The 24951-nt window shown below is 34.4% G+C and overlaps 1 protein-coding gene across 1 annotated transcript in view; it reads right to left on the minus strand.

Moving 5' to 3' along the window:
- TMPRSS15 (transmembrane serine protease 15) overlaps positions 1 to 24951 on the minus strand; it is a gene marked incomplete at its 5' end in the record, with an annotated part of 108712 nt that overhangs the window by 64649 nt on the left and 19112 nt on the right. Inside the window, 6 exons of the mRNA XM_055313813.1 lie at positions 94 to 229; positions 3347 to 3497; positions 3779 to 3884; positions 13268 to 13417; positions 14340 to 14480; positions 20959 to 21065. Coding sequence (XP_055169788.1) covers positions 94 to 229; positions 3347 to 3497; positions 3779 to 3884; positions 13268 to 13417; positions 14340 to 14480; positions 20959 to 21065 — 791 coding nt within the window. The remainder of the gene's footprint in view (positions 1 to 93; positions 230 to 3346; positions 3498 to 3778; positions 3885 to 13267; positions 13418 to 14339; positions 14481 to 20958; positions 21066 to 24951) is intronic.

The raw sequence follows: 24951 nt of genomic DNA on the forward strand, positions 1-24951 counted from the left end.
TGTGAAAAAATGTTAGGCTGAGATAATTTAAAAAGTCAAAGGAAGATCTACTTGAAAATATTAATGATTTAAATACATGTTATAGTTACTTACTAGGAAGTTCTGGTGGAGGAGTTGGGACCAAAGTTGGTTCTGGATAAAGGCTCACATTGCAAATTCCATATGTTAGGCTAATGTCATCCAATGCTATATCACTCAGGATCTGGTTTTTAAAAGCATTAAAAGCAACCTGCAATTCAGAGAAGGATATGAAGTCATTCCACTCTAATCTTCTGGGACTTGATTCTTCTTCTGGCTCAATATTTGCTGGAAAATCAGAATTGCCAACTCCAAATATAAGAGGGCCAGTTTCTGTATAGTGAAATATTGATAGATCAGGCTTTTTTATAATCCTTCTCCCTACTTATGTGTTCATACTAATCTAAATTCTCACCAGTGTCTTCCTTCTGAGTCCTTCCTTCCTTCCTTTCTTGTGGCAACCAATGTTGCCACAGTTTCCTGTGTTTCTGTCTCTCATGATTTGTCATACTCTACTGTGTTCTGTCATGGATCCACATTTTCTGACAGGGGACAGCAAACTTCTTACAGAATCCTCCCTTCAATAATATTAGAAATCCAGGTAGCTGTCTGCCTTCTTATAGCATATGAGCCCTAAAGAGAATTCACACCAACTAGATAATTTAAATGAGAAAAGAAAGGGATAAGAGAAGATAGAAGTAAATATGATCATTCAGGGCCATCTAGTACTAGTCATAGTTCACCCAGGAAGCTGGTGTGAGATACGTGTGTGGATAATGCCCAGATGACACAGACCCAGACTTGGAAGAAAGTTTCAGTGGTCAGATGAAACTTACTAGGTTTTTAAAGACAGTAGGTACTTTAGCTGAACTTTCCTGGGTCCTCTCTTGTGTAGGAAAGACATAAACAGACATAAACCCACGATATATTAATTACTATGCAAGGCACATTGTATATATTATCTCATTCAATGTTTTCAACACTATTGTACAGTCATACATCATTCACTCTTTGTTCATTCATTTCACCTTCTCCATGCTAGACGCAATTCCAAGTAAGGATTATCTTCTCTCTTTCATGTACGGGTAAGCTGAATTTCAAAGAGACTGAAGTGACAAGATTTCACGAAAAAGTGGCAAAGCCAAGGTGCAAATATTTGTGGAACTCGATGCTCTCAATCTGCCTGATAAGCTAACTTTGAGAAAGTGGATCCAGTTATATTGAAAAAAAATGCTCCATGAATTGAGGCATATTGGCCACTGCAATATAGTAGTTCCCCCTCATCTGAAGTTTCACTTTCTGGTCCTAGTGGTCAGCTGGACTTCGAAGCAGATGATCCTTCCGTATGTCAGAAGGTCAGCAGCAGCCTAGGGCCATGTCACAATGCCTACATAAACATAATTTACCTCTCTTCATCTTACCATGTAGGCATCTTGTCATTCCACATCATCATAAGAAGGGTGAGTACAATAAGATATTTTGAGAGACCAGATTCACATAACTTTTGTTACAGTAATTATTGTAATTGTTCTATTTTCTTATTGTTAATCTCCTACTGAGCCTAACTAATAAATTAAATGTTACCATAAGTAGGTAGGTATAAGAAAAAAACCATAGTATATGTAGGGTTCAATAGTATCTAAGGTATTAATGGGGGTCTTAGGATGTATGACAAGGGGAACTACTGTACTTATTTTCCTGTTCTGCCATTTCTTCATTCCTCTGATGTTCCATTTTCCTTTATCCTTCCCTGAATTATCAGAGAACAAAGTTAGAGAAGAAAACTTCCCGGGGGTTGGGGGTGGGGGGAGGATAGACTGAGAAAAAAGAAAAGGAAGAAAAAGGGAAGGAAGGAAAGGAAGATGGAAGGAATGTAAATGAGAGTGGCTAATTACTGCCTCCTTCCACAAAGTCACAGAAAAACTAAAGCGGTCACAATAACTATGTCTGTCCAAATATACACCTTCTGAAAGTTATACTCTCTTGTCTGAAATGACCCGATTAAAACATTGTTAGTTTGCTCAAACCATTAGCCTGTATTATCTTGTATTTTAATTGCAAACACCCTTAGGAAGAGAACACATTAAGCTGTTATCTGAAAAATTAATTCACCTTAATGTGAAATAAATGATCAGAGACTTCCCAATGATACAGCTCATGGAATTTGTTTCTAAAGGAAATACATAGATTAAGTCAAAGTGGGGCAGGGTGAATGGATATCGATGGGTGTGGATGTTCTAATAGGAAAGGATGATTTCCTAGAAAAGTAAAAGGCAGATCTAGGTGATATTTGTGGAAAACTGAAGTCCTAGGTAGCTAGGGGACATAGGAAGAGATAGTTGGCATGAGCTAGAAAGTTGCTGAAGAAAGCTGTAATATCCCACAAAATACCTATGGAATTTACGGATCATTATAAATAGCACTTTAATGTAGTAAATTGTTCCTCATTAAGTGTTTTTTTTTAAACATTTTTTTTATTTATTTACGATAGTCACAGAGGGAGAGAGAGAGAGAGGCGCAGAGACATAGGCAGAGGGAGAAGCAGGCTCCACGCACCGGGAGCCCGATGTGGGATTCGATCCTGGGTCTCCAGGATCGCGCCCTGGGCCAAAGGCAGGCGCCAAACTGCTGCGCCACCCAGGGATCCCTCATTAAGTGGTTTTAAATAAGTTAGTGAATAAATGAAAATAAGGGCACTCAGAGATTTTTTATTTTTTTCGAGAGAGACAGGGCGAGAGAGAGAAAGAGAGAGATTGCTCATGAATGCATGCATTGGGGTAGGGGATGGGGAGGGACAGAGGGAGAGAAATTCAAGCAAGCTCCATGCCCAATGTGAAGTCCAATGCCAGCTCGTCTTATGACCCTGAGATAATGACCTGAGCTGAAACAAAGAGTTGGATACTTAACTAACTGAGCCATCAGCGGCCCCAAACTCAGAGATTTTTTTTTATTAAAGACTTTATTTATTTATTCATGAGAGACACACACACACACACACACACACAGAGAGAGAGAGAGAGAGAGAGAGAGGGGCAGAGACACAGGCAGGGAGAGAAGCAGGCTCCATCGAGGGACTCTGACGTGGGACTCGATCCCGGGACTCCAGGATCATGCCCTGGGCCAGACAGAGTCAGGCGCTAAACCGCTGAGCCACCCAGGGATCCCCAGAGATTGTTTTTTTTTTTTTTTTTTTTAAAGAGATTGAGAAAGTAAATGACTTGGCTATATTCATAAAATATTTTTTTCATCATATTACCTTAACCTATAATTGCATCACCATTTTTAGAACACAAACACATGGTTATGAATCACAAGGTATTTTGCTAACCTTAAATTCCACTGTTTCATTTAATGTTACTTGTCCATAATTCCAACTTTCTCCATAATTTCCTTCCTTTTGGAAAACTGTCTTCTCCATGTGTTGGTCACTGCTGATATTAATGCTTAATTTATAGACATTTTCACCATACATATAATACCTAGTTTGGAAACAAGCACAAATGATTGGATTTCTACAATATTAGAATAAATGCAACTTAGGGTTCTTCTAAATCCTTTACTTTCTCTGAAATATTCCCTTTTTGCTTAGTGAGGGAGCTGCTAGTAAAGTCTCCCAGCATTTTGCTACTTTATCAATTAGAAAAATAATGGTGAATCCATGAAAACTTGGGATGTCTTAGTGAAATCAGAGCATGGCAATGTGAGAAAGGCAATGGTATTCATTAAATAAGATAGTATTTAACATGTGTCTATGACATACCAGAAACTGAGGCAGACTGGTTCTAAAGTGGGGTCTAAAGGGAGACTTAAGAGTCCTACTCTTTCTTGTCTTCCTCCTGGTCCAGTTGGGGTGGAAATGTAAAATCCTGTAAAAACAACAAAAAATTTTTTTACTTCACTCAACTGTCAGCAATTTCATTGTGTGAGATATATCATGTTATAAGGAGAAAGGAGTAATTTAAGGTGAAAATATAAGGAATGGAAAGGAAGGTAGATGTGACCCCAGAAGGCGCTGTCTCTATATAATAAATTATTAGTCAGGAAAATCACCTCTCAATCTGGACCTCCCAATTTATAAAACCAGAGCCTTGAACTGGAACATCACTAAGGGTATATATAAAACTTTGACTTTTTATGAGTCCACATGATTATTTTATCATATTATCATACCCAGATATCACTTTAATTCCCATTTACTAGATTTTTTTAATCAGTTAACTTCTTTAGAGACAATGAGTACATGAGAGTATTTAGATATGCTGGTGAAGTAAGTCATGATATATGCAAGTATTTAAGCACAAATTTGAAGGCAATGTTAAGAGTTTCAAAGACCATCAGTTTTTTAATCCATTGACTATACTGCATTTTTCTATATAAGAAGTTACCTGATTTTATGATGGTTTTATCTTCCATATTCCTTTGAATGATAACTAATCAGATCACAGAAGAGCAGGAAGTATGCTAATCTACATAAAAGCCTTCTAAAATAGCTCAAGCCACTGCATAAAGTGCTCTCTGGTCTGGAATTCATTATTCCAACCAATGATTTGAGTTATTTGAAGTGTGGGAAGAGTTGCTAGAGTGAGATAATCTTGAACATTTTCTTAGGGAAATTTAATTTTTTTATTCTTAGTTTGCAGCTTATATATTACGACAGAAAGCCAGAATCATGTAACAAAATATGTTATGAAGCAAATTAAATATTGGCTAAATCTAATTTCTAATTTCTAAATCTGATTTCTAATAAATGTAGTTTTTATGAAATACTGAAATTTAGTGTTTATTTGAAATCAAACATCTTCTCTCTTATGTTTTCCAACAAAAATTTTTATAGGCAATGCTGTATAGAATTGAAATTCATTCATTTACAACATGTAGAATAAGGATAAGATATGAAGAAAAATACTAATAAAACTTCCAATAGATATATCAGTTTATATTTAGATTAGTGAAGCCAAAAATACCCCTCAGAATGAATATTTTATCAAGGTGAAATCATGGTCAAATACATTAATAAATGTAATAAATATACATTCACTGGATTTAGATTATAAAATGTAAAATGGAAATGAATGCATGTTTAACATTTTATATTAACACATTACTTATACTTTATATAATTCTGCGGCATTTTATGAGTTCTTGTTTTATCTCTATAGTTAGTGCTCAATTATTCAACCTAATAAAAAATGTAGCAGAGATACAGAGAAGACGATCTAGAATCCACCCTTTAAATGCCAAATTCTAAATCCTTTTTGAATTGACCTTAATTTTGTTGATTAGAATATAGTTAGGGAGGAGATAATTAAAATACCACTGAAGACCATGAATAAATAATGAAATAGCTACCCTGTTCAGAAATATTTCTAGTTAGCAGCAATTATGTAACATAAAAACTTTTGTGCTCCTTTTTATGTTTTGCCATGTTCATAGTCAATTAGTTATAATTAGAAATATTTTTAATCTATTGTTTACTCATTAAGTAATAGATATCATGATGCTGTGAATCATTGTTCAGATAAAACATAGTTATGTGGATATAGTACCTTATGAATTTTGCATAAATAAATTTTTAAAAGCACAATATATTAAATCACATAGAATTGCATGTTTTGGAATAGAAAATAAAATAACATAATAATAAGTAATATGATAAAATAAAAATTAAAAATAATATATTAACTATTTTGGGATATCAGTTAAATTCTTAAATTAGAAGATGAAGGAAATTCTTCATAAAATTTTGTATTTTAAAAATAGAGTATTATATGCATAAAAATTTTCTTAGTCTATGTTGATTGTCCTTAAATTTCATTTACATTTGCCTGTGGGGGTCACTTGACCTCTGATATCTGTCAGATATAGCAGGAATCATTGTGTTCAAGGCAGCCCATTCCATTTGAACACAACTAAAAACTCTCTTTTTTTTTTAAGTTATTATGTGCTTATTTTTTCTAGTTTTTCTCCTGAGCACATTAAGGATAAATAAGTTTATGCTAACTCTACAAATATTTAAAGACTACTATTTTGCCTTTTCTAAGACTTCTCAAGATTATCCATCCTTTTGGCCCTCAATAATTTAATATGGCACAATTTCAGCTGCTTCTTCATTTCAGAAGCTCTCATTTAGTTGTACATCCAGTTGATTCCACTCAGAGTATGGAGACCAGAAGTTCACACAATATTTCTATTGAAGTATCTTACCAGGAGGACAAGTAGGGACATCCTAACTCTTGGGACTATGATTTAAGTCATATTGTCATTGACACTATTTTCCAGTGTGTCTCATTATAGTTCTCTCTCCATGAGAATTCATCTCCTACATCCTAGCTGAATAATGCCTCTTTCTGCACAATCTAATTGGTCCCTTATTGAACATCTTTTATCATCTCTTTTTTTCCTACTAAGCAAACAAATTTACTCTGATGTTTGAGGCTTCTGTACTATGTAGACTTCAATGTCATTTTCTAGCCATAGTTCTTATAATTCATCTATTTACATATAGCACTTCTACAATATTAGATTATTTTAATTTGCTCAACACCCAGAAAATTTATGAGTCTTTTTTTTTCTCTGTCACTCTACTTCTCCTTACAATTGTACCTGTCAAAATCCTACTAATTTTTTGAGGTCATTAAATCAAACTGCCATCTCCTTTAGAAAGCTCCTCTTGCTGTTCCCAATTATATGGAACCACTCCTTTTGAATTTTCTGATGTCACTTATTCTGTTATATTGTGTATTACATTCATGGTCACATGTGACTTAAAACTGCTAGACTTTGGGAAAAGAGCAACACTTAGTTCAGTTTTGAATTCTCAATATGGATTAGCTGAATGTTGCTTAATTTTATTCCTGTTACACCAATTTGACTGGCTTTTTAATTTAATTTTATTAAAGTAATGCACAAAAGGAATGAGTAAAGAGATATTTTTCATAACCACATGGGAGTTTCTATGGTCAAATGACAATTTCTTTTAAAATCTTACAAATTTATTTTTTTTAAGATTTTATTTATTTATTAGAGAGAGAGAGAGATGGAAAGCATGAGTATGGAGGGGCAGAGGGATGAGCAGACTCTCTGATGAGCAGAGAGCCTGACTCTGGGCTCCATCCCAGGACCCTGGGTTCATGACCTGAACCCAAGGCAGACGCTTAACTGACTGAGCCACTCAGGTGCCCATAAAATCCTGCAGGTTTCTTAAAATGTTTTTGAGAATTGGAATGAACCTCAGAGTCAGCCTAAAACCCAAGGGATTGAATATATTTTGTTAATTTAAGCATACAGTGAACCTTTCTTGAGCCTTAGGATTTTCTTACAACTTCTTTCTATCCCTTTTTCTGCTTATTTCTCCATGAACCAAACTTATGCTTTCACACCTGACACTTCAATTAAGAAGCAAAAGTGTTGGACATGCACTGATGTGATGTAGAGATAGCAGCAACTGGAGAAGCAGCAGGACTTTGTGGAAACTTGGAGATCCCTCTTAAGATGAAAATAAGCTGATATAAAATATTTTGTGAGTGGGATGCCTGGGTGACTCCTCTATTGAACATCTGCCTTTGGCTCAGGGCGTGATCCTGGCCTGGGCATCGAGTCCCGTATCAGGCTCCTCACAGGGAGCCTGCTTCTCCCGCCTATGTCTCTGCCTCTCTCCCTCTGTGTCTCTCATAAGTAAATAAAATCATTTTAAAAAAGCATTTTGTGGGTAGTGAATGCCTATGTAAAATTAACTGAACCTAGGAGATAAATATTGAAAGTTGTAGATTAGAAAATAGTTCAAATTCAAGTCTATCAACATTAGAAAGTAATATTTTCTGAGATTCAACGTCACAAGAAAGATGAGGAAGTAAAGACAATATTACTTTGAAAGCACTAAAATCATATTTATTTTAGAAAAAAAGTACCTATGCTAAATGAAATGCAGATATCTAAAGGGCTATATACTTTTGAAAATTTAGTAATGTAACTATTTTTCTCCCTAGCCTACCACCTAAAACATTTCCACAGCCAATTTGTGTTTGTTGAATGCTTTTGCATCATGAAAATAACATAGTTATAATGTCTAACATTTATATAGCACTTGTGTCATGTGCCAGGCATTTTCTTATTTATTTATTTATTTATTTATTTATTTATTTATTTATTTTTATTTATTTATTTACACAGTAACCAAATTAATGTTCAAAACATGCCTCTGAGGTCAAGTCCTGATTATCATCAACCCACTTCCCAGATGAGGGAACTAAGGCAGAGAGAAAACAGGACACTTGCCTAAATGGCAGTGCTGATTTTTTTTTTTAATTTTTATTTATTTATGATAGTTACACACAGAGAGAGAGAGAGAGAGGCAGAGACACAGGCAGAGGGAGAAGCAGGCTCCATGCACCGGGAACCCGATGTGGGATTCGATCTCCGGTCTCCAGGATCCCGCCCTGGGCCAAAGGCAGGCGCCAAACCGCCGCGCCACCCAGGGATCCCGGCAGTGCTGATTTAAACCTAGCTGACTTCAGTCTCAATTTTAATGGTCTTTACTACTGCACTATGCTAACCCCTAGGCATTAGAAACAATTATGATTTCATTGAGAAAGGCTAACAAAGAAACACTTTCTTTGGGCTGTCTAGCCCTTTTGTGACCCCTCTATTTCTGAAGTTTTCATATGTTACTGACCTCATTCTTTCTGAATGTTCTGAACAAATGAGCCACTTCTGAGCACCCCAAGATGCTGCCCTGTATCAGTGCTGCCATCTCTACTGGGTCCCTTTGCTTCTAAGAGGTACAGAGAAACTCTAAGCATTGACAGTGCACAGATTTAGGGGGCCATTGCTCTATCAGGAGAGAGTTCTAAAGAAGGAGCCAAAAAGTTAAGGGGCTTAGATGTTCTTCCCTAAAGCAATGTTAATTCAAAGTTTATCTGTTTCATTTAGACTTTTCTGTCATTTAAAGTGAAGGCAAAGAACAAAAAACCCCTGCATGGATAAGAGGAACAGCAGGAGAGATTTAATTCTCTTCCATTTCAGAGGTAGGATGTTCTGACACATAAAAAAGCAGGTTGGAAGAAAAATGCCTCTGGGGGTGGGGAGGGATGTCTGGTAGATTATGAAATCACTGGTATGAGAGTTGGAGAGAACCTATTAAATCCTATCATCCGTTCTCATTACACCACTGCCTCTGGTGGGCTCTGAACTGCTCTGACTTGTCTCATTTTAAATAACTCCAGCTACAGGACTTTCTCCTGAGACTCCATTTCCGACCCAACTATTTAAAACCTCCACCTGACATTCACCCTGCTTCACTTTGGTCATTTTCATCTTATTTCTTTAGTTATTTAATCTGTTGGCAAGCTGAAACCATTTTTCTCCTGTAATGTACTTATATCCTTCAAATATCAGTGGAATTATTTTATCTCTTATTATGATGACATAAAAGTAGAAAAATGATCATTTGAACATCAAAGACTTCAACTACATAAAAGGTATCTGTCATAGTCAATAGATATAAACGCTTTCTGTACTTTGCTCTAACTACTCTTGTCCAAGTGTGGTAGAGACTTTTTTTTTTATTACAATAAAGACAAAAAAGTGGTCAAATTATTTGACCATTTTTAGGCCAGGGTTCTTCAGAGGGCTGGGGTGATTATCACATTGGGATTAGTCTGTAGCTGTGCAGATTATTAAGTTATCCATAGAGGATCAGACTCTGGCAAGTCACTAATTCAAAGAGGATTAACTATGTATGGTAGTAGGGATGTCATAATTTTCATACTAAACATGTTTGGTCTATTGGGATTGGCCATCTACACAGAACACATTTTTGTTCTTAGCTCCACACTGCTAACTAATTTAGCAGAATCCTGTTGCTTTTCCTTTCAGATTATTTCCAGAATCTGACCTCTTCTCACTGCATCTGTTCCCACTGATCTAACAGTCCGATGGCCTCTTCTCTGGTTAGAGTAATAACTCTCCACTGGTCTTCATGACAATGCCCTTGCCTTTCCATAAACTGTTCAACCAGCCAGTTTGAATCCTACCACTTTTATGCTCAAGAACCCAATAGCTCTTCATTTCATTGAGGAGAAAGCCAAAGCCATAGCAGACCCATTATTATCTGTACTCTACTAGCCCTGTTTAGTCCACATCAGCCATGCTGGCCTCCTGGCTTTTCTTCAAACAAGTCAGGCATACTCCCTTTAAAGCCTTTGTTCTGCTCATTCCCTCCATCTAGAATAATCTATATGGCTTATTCTTTCATTTCTGTAAAGTTTTGGTTTGAAAGTCACTTCTGAATGAGTCCCCACCTAATCATGCTGTTTTAATCTGCAACAGCACCTCAGCTCACTTGCCCTCCCTGCTGCCCTTACCAAGCTCTATGTATTTTCTCGGAGCGCTCATTCATATTTAGCATGCCTACAAGTTGTAATTACTTGTCATACATATTGCTTAGTTCTAGTTTATAAATTTTTTTCCCTCCAAAATATGTGTTCCACGATTGCAGGAAATCTGGTTTATTTTTGTTCAAGGATATATTCTGAGTACCTTAAATAGGGACTGGGGCTTAAAACAAAAATACTTCTTGAATAAAGAAGTGGAAGAATTAATCAGCTGGGGCTTTTGCTGATGACTGAGGAAATAGATTAAAAAATAGATCAAAAGTAATCACTTTTTATTAAGCAATATTTTGATCAAGTTGAAGTAGTATGCTGAATCAAATTTTGTTATTCCAGGGAGGCTGTTGTCTAAAGGAACAGGATTAGTCAGATAAATTTTTGCCCTAAAAAAAAATGAACTCTTTAATGTCCTCCTAGCGATGTCATTCACAATTGACATTTAATCTGCTATTTACTTTTCAGGTTATAAAAGTGAGACTATTGATCTCTGTAATAGAAGTGGCCATTGATAATAAATTACAGTGCACATTTGCTCAGGTTATTTTTATGTTATAAGCAATTTCATGCAGTCAATAACTCAATCAGAAATTACCTATTGAGTCAAAGTTGTAGACATTCATTCATATAAATTAAAAAATAATTTTGTGTGTTCATTAGATTCAGGCACTAAAAATGGGCTAAGAATTCAAAGATGAAAAAGAGCAGTTTCTTTTTTTTTTGAAAAGAAACAAATAAGAAAATATAATACCACATGGCAGGAAAAACAAAAGAGGTGTTTATAATGTTTAATGGAAAGGGAAATTTTAACTCAGAAGTTCTAGATAGACTTTACAGAAGCGGTGATGTGAGATCTGTGTGCTCAATGCCTAGAGCCATGTCTGGTTAAAGTAAGATTGTGATGTATGTTTGAATTGAACCATATTTTCATCAGTAATCTATTGACAAGTTATATTGTAGGATGGATTTTTGTCCAAGAAAATTATCTAAATGTAGAAATTTCTATTCTGTCCTTTTTGTAATATTCCTTATTTTATAAGACCTACATTACTTCTAGATTTGTAAACTCTCTGTTCAGTGATTAATTTGGTATTATAAATACATGCTTCCAAGGTTTTCATAGGTGGTCTTCCTGCTATGATATCTTTATCTCCTGATAATTCCCTAGAACTTCTGTTCTTCTTCATCAACTATTATTGTCTCCAATATTATTTTTCTGCCTGAAAGCTAATTCTAATATTCACATGAAAAGCTATTTACAGGGGCACCTCGGTGGCTCGGTGTCCGCCTTTGGCTCAGGTTGTGATCCCAGAGTCCTGGGGTCGAGTTCCACATTAGGCTCCCTGTGAGGAGCCTGCTTCTCCCTCTGTCTGTGTCTCTGCCTCTCTCTCTGTTTCTCTCATGAATAAATAGAAAAAAAATCTTAAAAAAAAGCTATTTACAAACCTCATGACCATGCTTTAGAATCAGCTGTTCCATAGTCCTTTTGCTATGGACTGATGACTGTCTTTCCACAATTTATCTGTTGAAAGTCTAATCCCCATATGGTGGTGCTTGGAGGTAGGGCCTTTGAGAGGTAATTAGGTCATGAAACCCTCATGATGGGATTAGGGACCTTATGAGAAGATATAGGAAAGAGTGCTCTATCTCTCTGTCTCTCTTTGACTCTCTCTCTCTCTCTCTCTCCCTCTCTCCCTCTCTCTCTGTGAGGATAGAGTGAGAAGGCAGGTGTCTATGAAGGAGGAAAAGAGCTCTCACCAGAACCTGACCATGCTGGCCTCCTGACCACAGCCTCCAGAACTGTGAGAAATAAATTATTGTTTAAATTAAACGGTCTGTGGTTTTCTGTCATAGAGGCTTAAACAGACTAAGACAGCTCCTCAGAAGAAGTAAATCTATTATCTTTATTCCAAGATAGCATAATCTTGTATATTGGGAATTCTAAGAAAGTGTTTAGAAACTGTTAGAGTTAATAAACAAGTTGCAGGGTACAAGACCAATATACAAAAATCAATTGTATTTCTCTACAACAATAAATAATCAGAAAATGAAATCAAGACAAAGTAGACCAAAGTTCAGAAAAGTTAATCGCCTCCTACAATCCAATTAGGAAACAGTAAGTGGCAGATCTAGGGCAACAACCCAAGTGTTTTTGTCTGTAATGGACTCTCAGTACTTTTTTTTTTAATTTTTATTTTTATTTTATTTATTTTATGATAGTCACACACACACACACAGAGAGAGAAAGAGAGAGAGAGAGAGAGAGAGAGAGAGAGAGAGAGAGAGAAAGAGGCAGAGACAGAGACACAGGCAGAGGGAGAAGCAGGCTCCATGCACCGGGAGCCCGACGTGGGATTCGATCCGGGGTCTCCAGGATCGCGCCCTGGGCCAAAGGCAGACGCCAAACCGCTGGCTACCCAGGGATCCCAGGACTCTCAGTACTTTTCAATGTTTCATGAATATATAGGGTAAAACAAATTTTTTTAATTACTCACTTTTACTTGCCTATTTATTTACCATTTTCATTTAAATGCATTTATTAGCCTATTTTTTCTTTTTTTTAAGATTTTATTTATTCTGAGAGACACACAGAGCGAGAGACAGACAGACAGACAGACAAAGGGGAAGCAGGCTCCATGCAAGGAGCCTGATGTGGGACTTGATGCCCGGACTCCAGGATCACACCCTGGGCCTAAGGCAGGCACCAAACAGCTGAGCCCCTGTTTTTTCTTTTAAAAAGAAACTTTGAAAAAACTGTCTTGAAAAAAAAAAAAAAACTGTCTTGAATTTAATACTGTTCACATTAAACAAAAGAAACCACATACCACTTTCTTTTTGATTTTTGAATTAAATATGAATTATACCTGAATCATTGTGAAAAGTATGGTCAAAATTTGGTCCAGTGAAAGGAGGAAAGGTGCTTCCATGAATCCTTTCCCATTCATTATCATCATTTAGATCCTGGACCCAGAAACAAAAGCCGTCTTCAAAACTACAGTTAATTTTCTCATAATCTGTGAATTAAAAAAAAAAGAAAACACACTTCAAATTTAGTCCATAGTGTGACTAATTGTAATCAATTACATTGAAAATCTAGTCTTATACAGTATTATATTTATTTTTTAATTTAATTTTATTTAAATTTGATTAATATATAGTGTGTTATTAGTTTCAGTTGTAGAATTTAGTGATTATATAATAACTAGTGATCATTCCATTACATGCCTCCTTAATGCCCATAATTCATTTATGCCACCCCTCCCACCCCCTCTCCTCCAGCAATCTTCAGTTTGTTTCCTATGGTTAAGAGTGTCTTATGGCTTGTCTCCCTCTCTGATTTCATCTTGTTTTATTCTTTCCTCCCTTCTTCTATGCAACTCTGTATACTTATAATTGTCAGGCACACAGTCTTTTTTAAAATTCATTGTAATTTTGTTTCATTCCACTTAGTTAAAAAAACAATGAAAACAGCTTTTTATTGCCAACTGTCTTAAATTTACATGCTTCCTATACCCCAGTGGGGCTTTAGCAAAAACAAGCTCCTTGTTCTTACTGTATTGCATCTTATCTCTGTTGGTTTACCCACATAAACTTCGTTTCATATTTTTCCTCTCCTCTTTTTACTAAATTTAATACTTGGGTCAAAATTAAGTTGATGTGGAATATTCTCAGAATTACTTTTATGCATAAACTTTGTAATTTTTGTCAAATCCGTTGGGGTTTTTTTGAAGAACATGAACTATTTTCTAACTTCCCAATTTTTTCAATTATTAAATAAAGAAAATAGAGTTATACATAAGAGAGACTCATTAAAGAAATTGCATATGAAACAAATTATGATCTTGTTCTAAAATGTTAGGTTTTGATACTTTTAACATTCCATTACAATATTAAAGCATCTGAAGATTCAAAGGCTAAAGAATAAACAGTACTTACTGTTAAGCTCTGTGCTGTTAAATGCAGTGTATGTTGCATTAAATCCAATATAGTCATTTTCATCAGATTCTATAAGAAAGGTGGCAGTGACTTGGTTGGAAAAGATCCTAATTGTGTCAGGATTGGTTTCCCAGAGAGACGCTACAAAAAAAAAAAAAAAGAATGACTATCATATGTACATATCTATCCATTTATCCATCTATCAGTTAATCCATCCATCTGTCCACCTATTATTAATTTATTGTTTTATCAGTTGATCTATCAATTTTATACCACTCATTAATAAAAGCATTAGTCATGATTAATTTTTACTTGAAATGCCTCTTCTAAGCATTAGAAAACCTCAAATTATTATGCATATTTATAGTTTGAAAAAACTATTTTTATTTTTTTAAATTATGAGCTATACAACACTATATACACATATAAAAAGATGTATTCCTATATTGAGAAAGTTCCTGTAAGAAACACACAAGTTAAGCAGTTATAAAACTAAAATTTTGGCTCTATCAGGTATTTCTCATGAATAATGGCTAAAACTGATCACAATACTAGGAACCAGAACACTTCTTTGCCTGTTTACCCATATAACTGTAGGACCTCAAAATAATACTAGGTGACTGAAAGACTGTTTCTACAGAATCTTATAATGATTTTATCATTTTTTTCTATCTTGAATCTAAGCCAAATAAGAGGTATTTTCCCAGATTTTTGATTCTCTAGGGTTAGCATAGTGCTTGGCATGTGAAGTACTTTTATGAGGATTTACAAATTATTGTTATATGAAATTTGCTTTTACAAAAATTTATAATTTAGCAATACATTCTCAGGGGGGTGATATTGTCTCCAAGGGGAGTAAAAATTGGTTGTCAAGAGCCAAACCACCTTAATTTTTTAAAAGATTTTTTATTATTCATGAGAGATACAGAGAGAGTGGCAGAGACACAGGCAGAAGGAGAAGCAGGCTCCTCACGGGGAGCCCGATGTGTGACTTTATCCCCTGACCTGAGATCATGCCCTGAGCCAAAGGCAGATGCTCAACTGCTGAGCCACCCAGGTGTCCCAAATTACCTTAATTTTTAAATATATAAAGCCCAGATATATATACAATACATAACAGATGGCCAGGATATCAGGTCACCTAAAATTTTATGAGGAGAGTAATTATGAAAGAAAAGGGCTGAAAAGCTTTCTTAGTGGGGATGATAAGAAAAAAAAAAGGTAAGAAATAATGATTTAGTATTTTAGTTTGACAATCTGAACTGGGTATCATATTCGGGTTTATGAAAATTACCACATTCACAGGTGGGAAACAAAGCACCACTGTTATTGTATTCCCCAAAAGGATAGTTTTATGAACTTTTGAAAATTCTATGCTTATCATACAGAAATTAGCAAAAAAAAAGGTCATATATGCATGGTAATTTCAATAGAATGTAACAGAACATGAATAAGTGTGGATTCACATCTTGCTCTTTCCCAAAAAATGTTGTGTTGTTGTATTGTTTTTTCAGTATTTTCTTGTGAAGAACCACATTGGTTATTTAGACTCTTCTCACCGGCATACCACCTTATGATTCTCATATTGAAAACCTTGGTAATCAGTCAGTATTTAGTCACTTAACGGGTGTGAATATTCTAGAAACTTTGCTTTAAAATGTATCTACTTCTTTCTTTCTTTCTTTCTTTCTTTCTTTCTTTCTTTCTTTCTTTCTTTCTATAGCAATGGATTTTTTTTCAGACAGTGGTTTCTGGTTGGATTTAAATGTGGCTACTGGTTCAGTGGCACCCTTGATGGTTGTAATGTGGTCCCCATGTTGTCTAATGTTACTGCACTAGTCTACAGAGTGCAGAGGTTTCTATTCTGAGGTCCATTAACATGGCTACACATAACAGACAAATATAAACTTCTGGAAATGTTGTAGAATATTTGTGTCTGTAGATACTTTGTAAAGCTTTCATCAGATTTTAACAAATCCTTGACTAGAAAGTGTCCCAGAACCATAGAAACAGTGGAAGGCATGTATCTTAATGCATTTGGGAAGGCAGGAAAGGGTAGTGGTTAAGAACAGAGACTCCAGAGTCAGCATGAGATTTAATCCTGGCATGTGTTACTAAACTTCTATGTTCTTCAGTTTCCTCTGTTGTTATATAATAATATTTCCCATAAACATTTGTAATAAAGACTAAATAAGTAATATGATACAGTGGCTGGTGTATAGTAAATGCTCAGTGAATATAGCTATTGTTTCTCCATTTCTCCTTCTGGGTTGTAAGCCCTGAAAACAGATTATATGATGCTTTCTGTGCCTCTGTCCCTGTGTCTGAATATAGGAAAATTTCAGTCAATATTTGGATGCATGAATTACAGTCTGAGTAAATACAGTAATAAGTCTGCCTCCATTAAAGAGTCAGGTTTTGAGTTGAAAAACAGAACAACCACCTAATAATTAAGGTGATTTTTTTATAGATAAGATAATGACTTTTTAGAGAATACTTCCTTAAGAAAATCCAGTCTACTATTAAAAACCCAACACTTCTATAGATATTAATTTGCATAAACTTGCCAAGTAGTCACACTTAAATGTGGATTGATTCAGCATTTGTCTTCTAACCATAAAGCCAGTTAATAGGTTTTATGAAAGAGGAAAGCATGATTAAAATGCAGGGACATTTTAAAGGACAATGGGCAAGAATGACAGACTTTTTAGAGTATGATTCAACCGATCTAGCTTAAAACTATTTATTTTAACCAACTTATAAGAGTAGGAATTTTGCCACCAGAGTTTTATCTTTGTGTGTTGTATAGGATTTCTAATATATTCAACACATTTTATTAAGTGCTCACTGAATTTGGTATGGTGCTAAGTGCTGATGGCATGGAGAAGAAATAGCCAGGTTCCCCTATTAGAAAAGTTTGGACTGATGCATTATTTAAAAAACAACAACAACAACAACAACACATTTCTTATGAAAGAAATGCCATGGGAATACTGAAGAAGTAATTCCTAATTTTCCCAAACACCATAATTGGAGAATCTTCAAGAGGCTCTAGGAAGGTGAATACCTTAAGCTAATACTTGTTTCCATAGTGAATAAATACTTCTAAGTGTATGCAAAAGGATTTTAATAAAAGCACAAGGTTTATAAAAATGCTTTACCTTGAAAAATATTTGCATCTATTATTTAATGCCATATTCACAATATGACAACTTTTGTTGTAGGATAAGTTGACAACTGAGGAAGATTCACTGTGTTCTGTATCTTTGGCTATATCTAAACACACTTCTGTGTGCTTCAGTTTTAAAAACATGCCTTTAAAATGTTAGGCTACCAAAAAAAATTAAAAAATAAAATAAAATGTTAGGCTACCATATTAGGGATATGTTGTTAGCAGTCCTTTGGGAATGGAGTGACAGCTAAGCACTGGATATAAAGAATGGCATGACAACTATATTCTCAGGAACATATTTTCTGGGATTGATAATTCAAAATCAGTTCCAGGGTGCTCACCCAGGCTATTTTTGTTGTCTTTCCTTGAGAATGCATTAAAAATGTCTATGTATTTTTCTGAACAAAAAAATAAATGAACATACTTACATTTTCCACCACCTCCAGACCCAATGTTGATAGATTAGTACAACTGAACTGAATATTATACCTTCATCACTGAAACTTAAGTAAATATTTTTGAACAAATTCTCCTGTTATTCTATTCTGATTAACCTCAATTCACTAATTATTTGGAGAAGATACTCTTGCATTCTATATCATTTTTCTTTATGTAATGATCATCCTCCTCTGACACTTTCTACCAGTTGAAGAAGTTTTGCATCCCTATATGTAAAAATGATGGAAAATTCCTTTAGAATTTGTTTATATTGACTTACCTCTAATCAAGCATGTAATTATTTTATGGTGCTGGATACTTTAATTTTCTTATTAATTTCTCTAGATAATCTTAATTTTCCTAATTTAATTAAAGTGATCTATATATTTTCAATGCAATAAAATAACCATATTTGAAATATATTCTGAATTGGAATTTATTAGAAGTAAACATTTTATATATCTCTAAAAGGAGCTTGCTAAAATATTTAGAAAAAGATGGGACCATGAATCAAGAATTAAAGTATTGGCATTATTACAAAATAAAATAGCTTTAGGGCAGCCCTGGTGGCTCAGCTGTTTAGCACCACCTTCAGCCCAGGGTATGACCCTGGAGATCCAAGATCAAGTCCCACGTCGGGCTCCCTGCATGGAGTCTGCTTCTCCTTCTGCCTGTATCTCTGCCTCTCTCTCTCTCTCTCTGTGTCTCGTGAATAAATAAACAAAATCTTAAAAAATAAAAAAAATAGAATCTTTAAAAAATAAAATAAAAATAAAATAGCTTTAGAGTTGAGCAATGCTATTGATCTTCATGTATTACATGCTATAATACCGTGATATGTAAATCTGTTAGTCTAAATTTAAATCAACAAATACTGAGTTTTTAATATATCAGGCACTGTGCTAGATGCTGGAGGTAAGGTATTTGTTGCCTTTTTAAAAAAAGGTATTATTTTTAATTTTAAAATGTAATTTTAATAGCCAATGTCATTTCTCCTATATTTTCAAGTTATGATTATAATATTTAATTTTCAAAACTTTAAAATGGATTTATATTTCAAAAAGACCTTAAAATTTAAACAACTACCTATTTGTTATAATATAAATACACTGTCATAGATTTTTGTCTATTTGGATATTTAATTTCTGTATTGATTTTTTATGATAGTCATTTGTACATTATTCACATCAGTATGCCTGGTGATTCTAAGATTTATTTATGAATTACTGATAATCTAAGCATATGAAAATGAGTTAGAATAGCATTTAGGCAAATCATGGTATTTGAGGAATAAAGGAACATGAGGGTAAATTACATCTGTCACTTTTAGACAACTTGCCTCTATGAATTTTGTTTTCATCATCTATAGAAGAAAAATTATAATAGCACCTACATAATATGGTTTGAGGGAGTATTTACTGAGTTAACTTAAAGTGTTGAGAATACTATTTTGCATATTGCAAGTTATTAGCATATGCTAAAATTTACTATTAATATCACATTAGCCCTTGGAGAAATTTATATTACTTGGCTTATTTGTTTATTAATGTAAATATTTAATTGATTACAATTTTAAGGAACTTGACTTATAATCACAGAAATAAGCAGATTATCAAATGGCTGGCTCATTTGGTTTAGCCAAATGTGACTTACTATGAATTCATCTATTTTATGTATATTCACTATTATATTTGTACTTGGAGCTTTTAAAACACATTGAGTAATTGCATTGTATTTGAAGTCAGAGAGTTTTAAATTTCATTTCTGCATCTAACACTAACTAGCTCCATGGACTTGTGGTCATTTAACCTCTTAGACCTCATTTTCCTCTCCTGTAGTGCCTACTTTGCAGGTTTATTGAAAATACTAAGAATAGCCACACAAAACACTCAGTATAGTCAATGTTACACAATACTACTCAAAACAAAGTGCCTATCTTATGCTTAAATATTTCTCAAATTGATTAATTAATGAAAAACACTTATTAGATAGGATTCACTTTTCATTATTCAGGAGCACAATCTGAGAGCCAAAGTAGTTTTTAAAGAATGCAGCTATTACATAAACTTGAGAAACAGGTGTCACTTGCAACTTTATGTCAGCTCTACACTTGACTCTCTCTCCAAAGTGAAAGGAAAACTAGTTATTCCCTGGACTCCATTTTTATATCCTCTTCTTCATTCTTATTTTATTTCCTCTTGGAACTCCACTCCTACTTTTGTGGGTATCAGAATGGTAGGTCCATGGATTTTGAGACCAGACAAATAATGTGAAGTGGGCATATGTGTATTAGTTCATTCCCTGACTTCTTCTTAGCTTTCATCAGTGTCCACGTACATAATGACAAATGGTTATATAAGAGCCATACCACCTACACCTACCATTTTCTGAGTCTACATCCTGGCTAGTCATTGTTTTACCCATTTTATTTGGAGTAGTCCTGAAAGAGACTATTAGATTGCAAAATGAAAGTAGAAGACATTCTGTGTATCAAGAACAGTGGTTTTCAGGGTTTGTCTGAATGTTGCTTAATGGGGAGTAACAAAGAAAGCATGGTAACCCAAGACATAATTATATTTCTTTGGAAAATTCAACATGATTTAATTAAAATTTTTTTTAAGATTTTATTTATTTATTCATGAGAGACACAGAGAGAGAGGCAGAGACACAGGCAGAGGGAGAAGCAGGCTCCATGCAGCGAGCCCTACATGGGACTTGATCCCAGGTCTCCAGGATCACGCCCTGGGCTGAAGGCAGCGCTAAACTGCTGAGCCACCCGGGCTGCCCTCCACATGATTTTAAAAACCTAAGTAGAAGAGGATAATGTGAAATTGTAACCATTTATTACTAAGATTATTAATTTTATAATGAGAAACAGGTTTGCTTTTTCCTTTCAGTAACTTAAAGTTCAAGTCCATAGTCAGTTTAAAATCAAACTGAAAACACATTACTTTAAAGAGTTTACCACATATTTTCATTTTTGATAATTGTATATTTGTTTTAACTTACCTCTTAAAATCTTGCTTGCACCCACACCTTCATAAATATTTAATACATCTGTATAAAATGTATTAAAATAATCGAAGCTCAGTTTAATGGAGAGTCCTGGATTTACACTAAATTAAAGCAAAAAATAGATTACTATACTCTTAATAGGTTGTTACAAGTCTATGCATTCTAAAATTTGAATGTATTTTCCAATTGTGAATAAAAGACACGGAGTAGGAGATTGACAACTAATTTTTAAGTATATGATACAGAACTGTTAACTATAAGCACAATGTTGTACAGCAGATCTCTAGAACTTCTTCAACTTGCATGACTGAAACACTATTCTCCTTGAACGATAGATCCCCATTTCATCCTCTCCTTTTCTCTGGAAACCACCATTTTACTTTCTGTCTCCATGAGTTTAAATACTTCAGATGCTTCATATAAATGGGATCATGGACTATTTGTCCTTCTGTGAAGAGCTTATTTCACTTACGCATGATGACCTCAAAGTTCATTCATGTTGTTGCATATGACAGGATTTCCTTCCTTTAATGGCTGAATAATTTCTATTATATGTATGTACCATATTTTCTTTACTTATTCATTGGTCAGTGGACATTTAGGTTGTTTACATCTCTTGGACATTGTGAATAATGCTGCAATGGGACTGACTGTAAGAGTGCAAATATCTCTTAGAGATTCTGATTTCAACGCTTTTGGATAAATATCCAGAAATGAGATTGCTGGATTATACAGTAATTCCATTTAAAATTTTTGAGTACTAAGGGGGGCACTTGACGGGATGAGCACTGGGTGTTATTCTGTATGTTGGTAAATTGAACACCAATAAAAAATAAATTTATTATAAAAAAATAAATAAATAAAAATAAAATTTTTTGAGGAGTCTCCATATTGTTTTCCATTGTGACCACATCATTTACATTCCATCAATGATGCACAGGGCACCATTTTCCCAACATCCTCACCCACATTTATCATTTTCTATTTTTTTTTCTTCAATAATGGCCATTGTAATTTTAATTTGCATATCTTTGATGATTGTTGATGCTGAGCAACTTTTCATATGCCTGCTCATCATTTGTATGCCTTCTTTGGAGAAATATCTATTAGAGATTTTTGCTCATTTTTTGATTGGGCTGTTTTTTGCTATTCAGTATTTAGAGTTCTTTGCATATTTTGGATATTTAGGCCTTTATCAGATATATGGCTTCCAAATATTTTCTTCCATTCCATAGGTTGTCTTTTCACTCTACTGATTGTTTCCTTTGCTGTATAGAAGGTTTTTAAATGTGATATAATGCCACTTGTCTATTTTTCTTTAGTTGCCTGTGTTTTTAGAGTAATTGAAGACCAGTATTATGAAGATTTCTCCCTATTTTTTTTTTTGCACATGTGGTATAATTGTGTGGTATATATGTTTGATGTGGATCTAGTGGTTTTGTGGTATTAATTGTATACGTGTTGTTTATATGTAGCGTGAATGTGGTGTTTGTGTTATGTGAGTGTTATATGTATGTATGTATGGGAAGAGGTTTTTTCCTTAATTTCTTTTTTGGATTGTTCATTGTTAGTGTATGGAAACACAACTGAGTTTTTACATGGATTTTGTATTCTATAACTTTGCTAAATTCTTTCATTTGTTATGTGTTGATATGTGTATAAGTGTGTGTATTTTGATGATTTTCTACATAAAAGATCTTGTGATCTATGGGCAAATAGTGGCAGCCATTTATACAAATTCTGCCTCTGTTGGTCAGTTCAAGGATGGGCGAATGAACCTGCTAGTGAGACCTCTAGGGACTCTGGCATCAAAGCTTTAAGAAGACCGGGGACAAAGAAATGAAGCAGGCTCAGGGGTGATTTCTGTTTTTTTCTAACTAAAATATTGGCATCTTTGGGCAGAAATATAGTGAGTTACTCTTCATGTGATATTTTTAAGCTATGAAACCAAAGGATACAAGAGAAGCTCCTTAGGAACTTTCATTTTCAGGATTCTTTTGCTTTTTAAAAAATATAATGTCAAATGTAGAAGAGAGAAACTAATGAATACAGTTTTCTATTTCTTCTGATTCAGAAAAGCCAACCCACTTGCAATAAAACGTCATCATTTATAAATATGACTAATTAAAAATATAATATCTGTGTTTTATAATATTAGGCATGGTTATCTTATGTCTTTTTGAAGGGAATGGATATTTTACTAAATATAATTTATGCATCTTACATTTTTGTATCAATAGCTAATCTCTTTAGAGCCTACTTTTTGATATCTTAATATGGGGCTAAGCCCCATTCACTCCTTCATTTAATAATTACTTTGCTTCTGAATTTAGAGATCTTTAACTCTATGAATGAATAAATTTTGGGTCAAAGAGATTTAGTTATTTGCCCGAGAACACACATTTTGGATCTATAGAGTGTAGATTTGAACTCATACAGTCTCCAGTGCTTACATTCTTACTATTTGATACTCTGCTAAATGTAGTTTTAATATAATTCCAAGGATGGGCTTATCTAGCCCCAAATATGGTTTAATTGCACTTTAGACATTTCTCCACTATTTAAACAGTCTTCAAATCTTGAAGAAAACATCATATTTACCCCTACTTTGATCACCATTAGGAGAAACAAAATATCAAGGACAATGCATCACTATTGTAGTAATCAGTTTTAAGAAGAAAACATACTTAGGTCATTTATACGATTAATTAAATCATACTTTCATCGTGAAGTACTGTGTTTAGGGTAATATTTGGATTATTTGGGTTTTACAATCATTTCTGTACTACTGGTGAATTTAATTAATATAGTGTGATTATTACATAAATGACACTACTATTAAATTTTTATTTTTATTTTTTTTATTTACGATAGTCATACAGAGAGAGAGAGAGAGAGGCAGAGACACAGGCAGAGGGAGAAGCAGGCTCCATGCACCGGGAGCCCGACGTGGGATTTGATCCCGGGTCTCCAGGATCGCGCCCTGGGCCAAAGGCAGGCACCAAACCGCTGCGCCACCCAGGGATCCCTAAATGACACTACTATTATGGCAAAAGTTTGTTGTGTCCTGCTTATAAATTCTTCTATTAATTTGACCTAGCTTTATTAAGCAGTAGATTTAACAATTAAATTATTTTTATTTGCTATTGATGAAATTCCAAATATTGAAAGAAGTAATTTAGAATTCATGTTCTTTCCATTTTCAGAGGAAGTAATTTAAGATTTTTCTAAAGCTTTCAGCTGACATTTTAAGTAAGGAATAGACTGTTTTTCATTTTACTTATGAACAATGAGAATAGCCGTTTATAAATGTTTCTTTTTAAATTTTTTTAAAGATTTTATTTATTTATTTATTCATAGAGTAGAGACAGAGAGAGAGAGAGAGAGAGAGAGAGAGAGAGAGAGAGGCAGAGACACAGGCAGAGGGAGAAGCAGGCATCATACAGAGAGTCTGACGTGGGACTCAATTCAGGGTCTCCAGGATCACACCCTGGGCTGCAGGCGGTGCTAAACCGCTGCACCACCGGGGCTGCCCTGCTTCTTTTTAAATTTGATGTGATATTAGAAATAATACACCCCCAAATCGGTTAATTCTTCACTTGACAAGTGAGCTACCATTTTTAATACAAAGTCTTGTCTTTGGCACACAAGTAACATATTGTCTAGAGCATGAAAACTTAACTTACATGTGGTTGAGAGCCAAAATAGAAATTATTTAAAGAGAACAGGATGTTCTTCTTTCCCTGAATAATGTCAAGTAAATGTGTTTAGAACAATAATCCCTTCATATCCCACCTCATCTCTGGGATGTCTTCACAAATAAACAACATTGTGCATCTTTATGGGACCATTTCTATCATATGGTTGGAAAGAACTTGTTTGACACTGCCTTATAACCTTCTTTAATCAGGTATTGTCTTGATTTCACTGGTTTCCTAGTGAATCATCAGAATGATTAAAACTATCATATAGTGGGTTGGATGGGAA

The sequence above is a fragment of the Nyctereutes procyonoides genome, unplaced genomic scaffold, assembly GCF_905146905.1.
Source record: "Nyctereutes procyonoides isolate TBG_1078 unplaced genomic scaffold, NYPRO_anot_genome, whole genome shotgun sequence".
Classification (NCBI taxonomy): Eukaryota; Metazoa; Chordata; class Mammalia; order Carnivora; family Canidae; genus Nyctereutes; species Nyctereutes procyonoides.